This window comes from Macadamia integrifolia, unplaced genomic scaffold (genome assembly GCF_013358625.1).
Source record: "Macadamia integrifolia cultivar HAES 741 unplaced genomic scaffold, SCU_Mint_v3 scaffold_216A, whole genome shotgun sequence".
Classification (NCBI taxonomy): domain Eukaryota; kingdom Viridiplantae; phylum Streptophyta; class Magnoliopsida; order Proteales; family Proteaceae; genus Macadamia; species Macadamia integrifolia.
In genome coordinates this window covers 377,464-389,232 of record NW_024870646.1, presented here as the reverse complement: position 1 = coordinate 389,232, position 11,769 = coordinate 377,464, and the positions used below count along the sequence as shown (strand labels likewise).

At 40.6% G+C, this 11,769-nt stretch overlaps 1 protein-coding gene across 1 annotated transcript; it reads right to left on the bottom strand.

Annotated features, from left to right (window-relative positions):
- Nucleotides 1-8,990: 8,990 nt before the first annotated feature.
- Nucleotides 8,991-9,994, bottom strand: LOC122071363. The gene is made up of 2 exons (XM_042635701.1): nt 9,289-9,994; nt 8,991-9,223 (listed from the first exon to the last, which is right to left on the bottom strand). Exons 1-2 carry the CDS (start codon nt 9,992-9,994, stop codon nt 8,991-8,993), a joined length of 939 nt encoding a protein of 312 aa, XP_042491635.1.
- Between the last annotated feature and the right edge of the window lie 1,775 nt (nt 9,995-11,769).

Here is an 11,769-nt window from a genome sequence, read left to right as displayed (position 1 = left end):
AAAAAAAAAAAAAGTATTTCAAAATTGACAATTGGCTTTGACACACTTAGAATTGACCAAGACCACCCAACAAACTATAAAACAGTCCTAAATTGAGCAAAAAATCTAAAATGACTAGATCCACTGAGTGAACTAGAGCCAGAGTTGTACTAACTTAGGCCAACATCAGAAGCACTCTGGCTGACGCCATTTGCATCTAGGCTGACATCGTCCAATTACGAATTATGTTAGCTAATTGCAAATTATGTCGGATTATGTGATTTTATAAGGATTTGGCGAATCTTTGGTCATATCTCGTTCCAATCTTGTACTTGCCGCCTAAGGCATGCACCTAGACACACACTACAACCTCTATGAGACCTAGAAGATTCTAGAAAACCCATGTGATAAATGTGTTATTTATCCACACCTTTTGAGAATATATACTTCCTATATAGCATACTACAAAATCCCACATACACAGCCCAAAAATCTTACCACAGTTCAAGCCACCAAAATTAGCACACTTGAATTATAAGAAGTTGTTTGTTATACTTCATATCAGTTAGAGCACTAGTAACACCTGATTCCACACCCTTCCAATCACAAAATACCCTTCATGAAAGTTGTAGAGGGGTGAGTTTTCTTCCCTTCCTTTTTTATAGTTTCACATTTTGAGTTTTGAGCTCACTAATATCGTACTTCTATTGAGCACAACTCCTTACTGTTCCCAATAGGGTAGAAGTGAAGGACAATCAGTTACATTATTTTCCTTGTATAATTTCATGTACATTTCTTCTTTAAAGCTGTAGATTATGTCATAATATATATACTGTATAATTTTCATAATTTGTTTTTGTATTTATTTTACTATTTTCATTGGTTTTATCTTCTTGTTGGTCCAATCAAAACTAGAGGTTTCCTCTTCATGGAATCTCACATTGCAAACCATCTAAAGGCATTTTACTTTAGTTTATTTTTTACAATAATTTTCTCTTTCAAAATTATTTCTAGCAATGTTTTCTATCTAACCTAATTTTCCATGGTTTTTACAATATTTATTTTAATTTCTACCTACGATTTTCTGGCAATTCAATTCCACTTCTTGTTTCATTCATATTTGTATGTACACGATAGTCATGATGGTTGTGCTTCATGGTCTTCATCCCTATGTCTATAATGACCATATTTCATGAGATGAATGCTAGGAGTAGTTTTTATCTCGACTTCTCAACTATGCATTATGTCTGCTTTACATTCCGTATGCTAACCCTACAGAGTAGCTGGATACGGGAATGTCAATTTCAATCCTTCTCCTTTTATTCATAACATGTTAGGTGCTAGATCTTAGGATTTTCCATGCCTATTCCATGGATTTCAGCATTTTTGCTTTACATTTAGTATACTAACCATGCAGAGCAGCTAGATATATGTACTTGGATTTAAAAATTTTCCTACATTTTTTACCATATTTGATTTTTAATGCTCGTGTGCTTTTGATGTTTGTATGTACACAAACCTAGACATCCCATTCAATAACATGTGTATCAATCTAGGGTTAAAGTCTGGTTTTTGCCGGGTGGACTAAGGTACCTAACCCCTTCCTCGGACCCCAACCTAACAAGAACCCTAACCTATGGTTAGATAGTTCAGATGGAGTCATTCCAATTTCAATTTCAACTATCAATGATTTATATAGACCCTAATCTAGGTGACGACTCTCATTCAATAAAGACTGATGGACCCAAACCACTTGATCAACTAGGAAGGGGATGAGGTCTGCCAAACCCTGTCAATCCTCATAGGAAGTCCTGAGAAAACCTTTTTCCGGAACTTCATAATCAATTAAAGTAGGCCTAACCCAACTATAAAATTTAGAGTCTAAACTCAAAATGCATCTCAATAGTACTTATAAGTTTTTGGTTTAATGAGGTTGAAGTTGATTTACCATCAGACTTCAAAGCACTTATATAATTTGGTGTTGTTTTTCTTAGATCTGTAAAGTTGAAGCTTTTGAATACCGTAACTGCATTGACAAAATCAAGTATGCTCAATTGCAGGATTTGTACCGCCTTAACTAAATATGATTCAGATAATATCTGTATCATGGTCCAATCTAGTGTTAGCCTTATTTTTCAAACTTTCCTTTATAAAAGAAAGAGTGCTAAAATGTTATGGCATTACGATGAAAATTCTTTTTTATTTGTATATTTTTTATTGTTCTTGTTAATTTCCTCTGATCAATATGACCTTTTTAATTATCCAGCGAAGAGTGTGATGTGTGCTATTAAATTTGGTTGGTGTGGGAGAATGTTCACAAAAAAAAAAAAAAAAAAATATATATATATATATTTTGGTGAAATTCACAAAATATGTTGACCGAGACATATATTGCTTTTTGGACATGGTTTTTGACATCTACAATTCAATTATCAACCATGTCCTATAGACTGTAATGCAAGTTTCAAATCCAAGTGTAAAATCTCCAATGTAGTGCATGTGGAGGAGACAAATGATATTAGTATGTATCAGTTATTTGGTTTGAATGGGATGGATGTCATCAAATTAGATGTCTATGCTTTTGAAATTAGCCTTAGTAACATCAAATTTTATACAATAAAAAACTACTCTAATAACATTATATATAGAGAAAATATCACAAGTTTGCAAGTTGAACAACCTATAAAATGTGGTACCACATTTGATGGTTCGATTCAAAGAAGTCCGACTAGAGACGGACCTAATAGAGCAAAGAGGTTTGTTAGAAGAGGTGGTAGTGCATGTAGGGATTCAACTAGTGCTACTAGTAGTGGTTGTGCTACTGCTACTGCTATTAGTGGAGGTAGAGCTATTTCACTATCGCTACTGCTATTAGTGGAGGTAGAGCTATTGCACTATTGCTACTGCTACTGTTATCAGTGAAAGTACTAGTAGAAGTGTTGCAACTAGTAGTGGATTGAGGACGACCTCTGATGTTATATCTGTGCCCTAAAATTTCTTACTTTAATGTACAAATGATGCATCAGAGGACACCAATACCAATGAATACTGGGTAGCAGTGGCATTTTACTGGGAAGGGAAGGACGACTCCACTTACAACTGTTGTTCATGCTTCAATAATTAGAAGGGGTTCCAGACACAAAAAAGAAGGTCAGTCCAAACCCTCACACCTCATGGGAAAATCCCTAAGCCTTAATAGTAAAATACCAAGAGGTGGATCCCACACACTAGAAACACCTTGGGAAGGCTCCCTCAACTTAAAGATCCATTTTCACATAAAGGGAACCGATTCAGCCTTCACCGGTGAACACCTCCAGTGAAAATACTGATCAAAATCGGTTTATTTGGCCGTGGGACCCGGGCCCTTGCTCCTGTGCACCTCAAACCACTCCCAATAGTTGTGACAACATATTTTGGAATAGATTAATATATTGGGACACCCCAAGGTGGGCCTGTAATCCTAAATTATAATTTAAACTGGTAAAAGTAGAAACCCATTATTTTTCGAAAAAACCCTTAGTTAACTTAAGTGGCTATAAATAGAAGCCTTGCCATTCATTTCTCCACCTGCCAAAGTAAAAGCAAAGAGAAGGAGAGCAACAGAAGAGGAAGGAAGAGAGCTAGGTTTTCATCCTTTGAGGTAGGACCAATCACCCCTTCTCCACACACACACGTCTCTATCTCCCTCCCTTTTCCACTCTCCATTAAGAAAAAAGGGAGAACCCCAATCGATTCTCATCTGCCCCACATACCCCATATGCAAATCGATTTGGGCATTTGGTGTGGGATACCTAGTTAGTGAGATTAGTCACTCACATTGGGTGTATGGACATCCTCCATAGGAAGCCCCATCTCATACCCCCAATTTGGGCAACATAAAACCTAGAAATGGAGAAATTTTCCAAATTTCCTAAAACCCACCTTCCCACTTGTTATAACTACAAATTGGGAGGGGGATTTGGTGTAGAGGACTTACCCTAGCAAGGTTGGTCGATCAATTTATGAAACTTTCTTTAGGAAATCCCCAACTTAAAGCCCAAGTTTGGGTAACTAAACCCTAGAAATTGTGTATTTTTCTCAAATCCCCTACTCCCCACCATTCAAGCTAAAACTGGGTTGAGAAAAATGAAACTAAATATATGTATAGTGGATTGGGGTAACCACATAAGCCATTGGTGATCACTACATGAGCCCTCAATAGAAATTCCCAAGATTTAGCTTAACCTAGACTTGAACTTTGGGGATTTTTTGTACATTGTGCAACCCTAGCTTAACTAACCCACTAAACATACTGAATCTAAGTTAATTGATGTGGGTGAACATTCCCCAAATATAAATTATCCCTATAGTTATAAAACCCCTTTTTTTCGCTAAAGGGTCATGTATATTAAGAGAAGAAATGGGAAAAATTGAAAACTGTACAAAGAGGATCCATAATAAGAAGATCCAAAGAAAAAACAAACAAACTAGCACACAACCTAGGACCCACCTCCACCTACGGCATTGCCATCAGCAGAAAGATAGGCGCTAGGCCAAAAACATAAACTGAACACTAATAAAATCTGAAGCATGATCTGCCCATCACATCCTCAGTCAAGAACTCAAGCACCTCAGGAGGCCATGCCACTACTGATGAAGATGCTTCCTTCTTAGCAGCCGTTTGCACCAGGAAATCTGCTATAGGGTTTGCCTCCCTATAGCAATGAGTGATTTTCCATCTTATACCACTGAGATAAGAAATAAGGGCAGACCACCTTTGCCAAACAAACCACGGGACCAAGCCCCTTTGAAACATGAGCACCACAGCACCCGAATCACATTCGATCCACAGAGATGCACAATTCATCTCTCTTGCTCTCTCAATTCCTTCAATTAACGCTTGAAATTCAACATGGAAATTTGAAGTTATTCCTAAAAAGGAGCTATAAATCGATACAATCTGGCACTTGTTGTCCATTATAATGCCATCTGCTCCTGCATTCCCTGGATTATCCAAGGACGAGCCATCACAATTTAGCTTCCACCAACCATCCATCGAAGGCTGCCATAAAATTTCTCGCACCCCTTTAATCTTCCTTCTTGGAACCTCTATATTTAGCTTCAAACATCTCTTAGAATCTAGGCGAGATTTAATTCTATCACTTTTTCCTGGGCCACGTCTTCTAATCTCCTCCATTATAGTATGAAAGACTTGACCATAAGATCGATGCAAACCCCTAAATCTCCTTAAGTTCCTTTCCATCCAAATAAAATATGGAACAAGAATCAAACCTGCCATCCACATTTGAGACAGTCCAATGGTGTTGGATTTTTGAGTCCACCATGAAACATGCGCTGAAAAATCTTCCCCCTGATAGGGCCAATGAAATCCAAAAGACTTCAGCAAACGCCCTCCAAATGTAGACAGCTCCATCACATTCCAAGAACAAATGATTTATAGACTCCTCAGCCTTATTGCACACCTGGCACCTAGAAGGGAGCGGCACTCCTTTTCTTTTTACCTTGTCATCACAAAGAAGCTTTCCATGCATAAGTCTCCATCCAACCACTGATTGGCGGGGGATCAAAACCGAGCTCCACACTACTTTTGCCCAACCCACTTTAGAAGAAACCTTTCTCAATGCTTCCTAGGCCGATTTAGTGGAGAAAGATCTTAAGGATGATAGAGACCAGCAGCATCCGTCTTTCTGACCCCGCGGCAAGGATATATTCCCTATAGCTTTGAATATATCATGTAAAAATTCAGACTGAATAAGAGGAAAACACCACTTGCCGTCTCCAATAAAGTCTGCCACTCTGTAAATGCTATGAGAAAATGAGACAAAGGGAGGGGGGAGAGCTCAGCAATAGACTGAGGGCCTATCCATCGATCCTGCCAAAAAAATATGTCCTCAACGGTACCCACCATCCAATGCTCAGATAGAGATACAAAGTTCCACATCTTCGCAATTCCTTTAAACACCGAAGATGCTTTATAACCCTTCTTAAGGTCTCCACCTTTATTCACAAACCTAGCCCGCAAGAAGGTACTAAAAGTAGAACCTTCATGCTTCATTTGCCACACTAGTTTGCTAAGCACCTCATAGTTCACATCCCTCAATCGCCTGATACCTAAACCCCCTTCCTCCTTAGGCCGGCACACCTCTTCCCATTTCACAGTGATTTTCTTCACTGTGTAAATATCCCCTGACCATAGGAAATTCCTAATCCAGCGCTCCACTGTTTTAATCACCGATTCAGGCCACCAATAAATGGAGAAGTTATGAATAGCATACCTGAGATGACAGACCGAATGAGCTCTGTACAACCTACCATTGAAAGGAGTTTGCCTCACCATCCCTGTAATAGAGATTTAATTTTATCCATAAGAGGAAGCATTCTATCCTTCTTGACAGCACCCTTGAAGATCTCAACTCCAAGATACCTCGTCGGAAGAGAGCAAGTTGGGATACCCAGCAGATCAGATATATACCTCTTCCTGTGCGGGGCGACTTTACCAAAAAAAACCTTGCTCTTCTCCAAGCTAAATTTTTGGCCAGAAAATTCTTGGTATTTAAGCAGGAACTCTCTCAGACATCGAACATGTTTCGTTGCGGCATTCATGAAGATAAAAATGTCATCCGCAAAGAGCAGATGACTGGGAATAGTGGCACCTCTAGGACCAGGGAGCGCCTTCAGTTTTCCCTCCTTTAATAGACCATTTAGACCCCTACACAACACTTCTTCTGCCAAAATAAAAAGCATTGGGGAGAGCGGGTCCCCTTGTCTCAAACCTTTCTCAACTCCAAAGAAACCCACCGGACCACAATTCAACAACACTGAAATTCTAGAAGAAACCAAAATTTTGTGAGTCCAGGCTAACCACACATCAGAGAAGCCAAACCGTTTCAAGACCGCAAAAAGAAAGTCCCATGACAAAGTGTCATAGGCCTTCTGCACATCAATCTTAATACCCATGCCACCCCCTCTGACAGATGTATGTGATAAATTGGCAAGCTCAGAGGCTAACCCAATATTTGATGAGATAATCTTACCTTTCTGGAATGCCCCTTGCTCATCTGACACCAATCGAGGGAGAAGACAAGATAACCTCTCAGCCATGATCTTTGACAGGACTTTACAGAAAAAATTTGCCATACAGATGGGGAAAAATTTATCCAGAGAAACTGCTCCCTCCACCTTTGGAATTAGCATCACAAAACTGTTATTTACTCCATTCGACAGCTTCCCACAGCGGAAGAAAGCAATCACAGCCCCACTAAAATCGTCACCCACTATCTCCCAACACTATTTGAAGAAAGCTCCTGGAAACCCATCAGGGCCAGGAGAGCTATCTGGATCCAACCCCCATACCACCTTCTTAATCTCTTCTCTAGCAGGGATTGCTTCTAATATGGAAGAGTCCTCCCTATTCACCTCATTAGGAATCACCTGCAACAGCTCCATATGATCTATGCAATGGTCCACTTTATGAAAATTTTCAGAAAAAAGCGACACATATTCTGCCATCTGCAGCGGCTCAGAGAGCACTGTACCATCTTGTTTTTTCAAAGTGTGAACGCTGTTTTTTATACGTCGCACCTTAACCGATAGGTTAAAGAACTTTGAGTTACGGTCTCCAAGTTTCGCCCAATTGCAGTGAGCTTTTTCAACCCAAATTTTTTCGTGCATCTCCACTGCTTTCAAGAGCTTAGTTTTCACCTCTGCTTCTCTGGATTATAAATCATCAAACATCCCTACCTGGTCGATAGTTCACTGGACTTCCTCCACTTCTTCAGTAGCATCTTTAAGAGCTACATCCAAGTTAGGGAAACTCTGTCTTGCCCACCCCTTTAGAGCACTCTTCACCGCCCTTAATTTATATGCCAGCCTACCAATGGGACCACCCCTAACCTTCCTAGACCACACATCCCTCACCAGGTCCTCAAAGGATTCCTCTTCCATCCAAAAATGATGATATCTGAAAGGGGCATTTCGAGGCTTAGGAATCGCTGCCGATGAAAAAAGGATTGGAGCATGATCTGAAATTGATCTATGGAGCACTTGCTGACCACAATCACCAAAAACTTCCAACCATTGAGCATTGACAAAACTTCTATCAAGCCTTGCCACCACATGTCCTCTACATCTATTGTTAGTCCAGGAAACTTTTGATCCCTGGGACGGAGAGCTTATCAGATCACAAGCATCCACCATGGCCTGGAACTTTGCCTCGGCACCCACATTGAATCTACTAGGACCCCTCTTCTCATGAGAATACAACGTGGCATTAAATTCCCCTAAAGCAACCCATGGAAGGGACAGGGCAGCCATAGTGCCCAACTCCACCCAAAGATTCCTACGCTCTGCCCTAAAACACGATGCATGAATCACCGAAACCAAAACCTGCTAACCATTCCATTGCAATGAAAATGAAATCATCTGCTCCGAGGAAAGCACCATCACAGGCCTCGCAAGAGAATTTTTCTAGACTACCCAGAGGTTTGGCACTTTGTTACGACGGGAATTATGAATAATTTCGGCCATGAATCCCAGCCGATTAAAAAAATAGGCAGGGAAAGACACTAAATCCACCATGGGCTCTGTAATACACACCACATCAGGGGAATGATCATGAAGAAAAACATGCAACGCTCTAGAAGCCGCCGCCTTTCGAACACCTCAGATATTCCAATAGAAAATCCATATAATTAAAAAGTTGTTCCATCAGACTTGTCCGACCTCAAGGTCTGACCACCACCTTTATTTTTCTTTCTCCTTTTCTCCCCTGCTTCAGTCCCTTTCTCAATCATCTCTGCCGCCTTGTCGACAGCTTGAACTCCCATCCAAGCAAACTCCTTCCTACTTAGAGGGAGATGCAATAGGGCAGAGTACTCCCTATTCGTCGCTGTACGACCCCCCCTGCCGGCTAGATCTCCTCGAGAACTACCTGAGGACACCCCTGTCCTCTTAGGACGAGCAGAAAACCTCACTCCACCCTGAGAGGAGGGTGCCATGGCCTTGCTCACCTGCTACTGAAGCTCCAACGAACCAGTGGTTGAAACTGAACCAAACTGGTTCGGTTCTCCTTCCTTGACCATATCATGGTCTGATTTCGGCCTAGATTCAGAGCTAGACTCCTCATCAGACCGGTCCACCTCATCATCATAAGATACCACCTCCTTATCTGAATCAGAAGATTTAGAGTGTATCTCCTCACTATCATAAGCTTCCTTATTTAAAATCTCCCTATCATGAGCCGTTCCTGATTTTCCAAAATAGGAATAATTGAATTGTGAGTTGGAGAAATCAAATCAATTAAAATCTCACCTTCCTCCACATTTGGTAAATGAGGTAAAGAATTAATAGGAATAAAAGAGCCCGCCAACACTCCATCAGTGTTCACATGATTTGAATTTGAATTCACAAGATCGTGATCCCTTCTTTCCAAAGAAGTGATGATTCGAACCGGAGAGTTACTCGTTCCCGAGTTGACTCTGTCTTCTTCATACATCGCCCCTGGTATCCCTGCCTTGTCTCGAGCATTCAGCCGCTCGTCATAGGCCTTCTTTTCTCGGCAAGCATGAACTTGGTGCCTCAGTTTTTTATAGAAACTGCATTTCCCTAATGAATCCTCGTAGATCAACTGCTGCTTGAACCAGAACAAAGTTTGAGTCCCAGGCTGTTTGTGTTCAACTTGGATTTCCTCCAGTCTCGGAACCCCCACTTCCATCTCCACCAGAACACGAGCATAATTCCTGTAGATAACGTTCTTGGTTCGTTGATCGAGACCAACTGGCCTCCCTACCGCCTTGGCCATTGTCGATAAGACTTTTTCATGCCAATATTCCAGAGGAAGATCTGGAAATCGCACACAAACCAGGACCTTATTGATCAATTTTTCATGGATGCTAAAATCTGGACGCCATCTTTGAAACTGAACGAGTTGACCTCCAATCTTCACAGGGCTTCTCTTCCACATCTGGGCCATGTCATGCTCAGACTCAAATTGGAAGATTGTGAAGCCCTTACCCATGGGTATCATCTTCACTTGACCTTTCAATTTCCAAGAGTCACGGAAAATGGAGATAGGAAATGAAGCTAGAACACATGCCTAGTGTCTCATTTCCTTATAGATGATTTATTCTCTTAAAAATCTTATGTATCCTAGGGGTAGAACCAAGAAGTGACAAGACAATGCGGCCCCAGGCCATCAATTGTCTATCATCACCTAGGACTCGAGGTGAGGGGATTTTTATGATTTGCTATAAAATGTTTATGTTATGATGCATATGTGAATGAGCATATCAGTTGCATATTATATCCTGTTTTCTTGTGGAGGATGTTGATGTGGCAACTTGATATGAATTGTGATTGTGCATGTGTGTGTGTGATTAGGGTGCAGGGGGACTGAAGGGGTCCTCTGGACTAGCACTTCATGCCCATGGTGTGTGAGTGTGGCCTACAAAATGGCCGAAGGGATTATTCAGACCGGCATTGTACGCCCATGGGGTGTGTGAGTTTGTTTGTGATGTGACACAATCATGTTAGATTACATTGGGCTAGGAAAAACAACCCAAGTGTTATACCCCTTGCCAGTAGGGGTGAGGTGCTGGTTATCCCATAGTATTGTGATCGAAGGGGTTCTCCAGACCGAGACCGTGGCTGTAGGGTGATATTATTCATTAGGGATTTGTTGATAGCCGAAGGGGTTCTCCAGACTGGAATCTCCAGGCTCCTAACTCGCAACTAGCATATATCGCTAGAAGATCGAAGGGATTCTCCGGACCAGCAAACCAGGGATATCCCTGAGGTTGTAGTAGCACTAATACCCATTTTGGACATAGAATCTGTTGCTTAGAATTGTTTACTAACAATTTGAATCATGTCATTGCATTCATATTGGTTTGATTGGGCATTTATATTGTTTTTATTTCATAAATCATTGTGAATGTTTGTGTGTATCCCTCACTGGGCTTCGTGGAAGCTCACCCCTGTTGTTGTCCATTTTTATATGTTGATTCAGGGAATCACTCGGAGTATGTGGCTGAGGAGTTGGCTCTCTACGGAGGTGACCTCTTGGATGAGGAGTTAATTACGCATGAGGATAGTTGTGTTTGTGATGACTGTGCATTCGTAGCATGCTAAGGATGAGAGTATCATCTTCCTTTTGATTCTTTTGTTTTACACATCAGATGTAGCCTAGTGGTATAATCGTAATTATGACTTTCGTCATGAAAACCCTTTTGGTAATTATAATAAATATCATTAGACATCACCAGTTGTGTATATCTTGATTATTATCATATATGTGATTGTAGATACATTCAATAATATCATGAACTTAAAGTACTACATTGTGGATCCTAGATGGATTGTGGATACGTGTGTATGTCCATATTACCAGCCTTTAGGTGAGTGGAGGCGGGGTATGACATCTGATGTTGTGATGGAAATTAACAATAGCAGTGCAAGTTCAGATGAATCATTGCATAGGTCTGAGGCATCTAGCAGTGATGAAGAATAGAGATGCCTAAGTGATGATGATAGGTTTTGGGGAAGTGAAAGGGAAGAAAGTCAATGTGATGAAGATGATTTAGAGAGGGTGAATAATAGGGATAATAATGAGAGCCAAGATGATAGGTATGGGGGAAGTGAAAGGGAAGAAAGTCAATGTGATGAAGACGATTTAAAGAGGGAGAATAATAGGGATAATAATGAGAGCCAAGATGATATATCGGAATATGATTCTGAAGATGATGCTTCTAGTGATGGTATGAATGCAAATTTGAAAAAAAAAGAGCTGCATAT

Bases quoted from the DNA above. Each gene is read 5' to 3' on its own strand.
- LOC122071363 (XM_042635701.1), bottom strand. From the start codon at position 9,994: ATGGGTAAGGGCTTCACAATCTTCCAATTTGAGTCTGAGCATGACATG. The intron at 9,224-9,288 runs GTGAGATTTTAA...TTGGAAAATCAG, and splicing joins TTTACCAAATGTGGAGGAAG to GAACGGCTCATGATAGGGAG.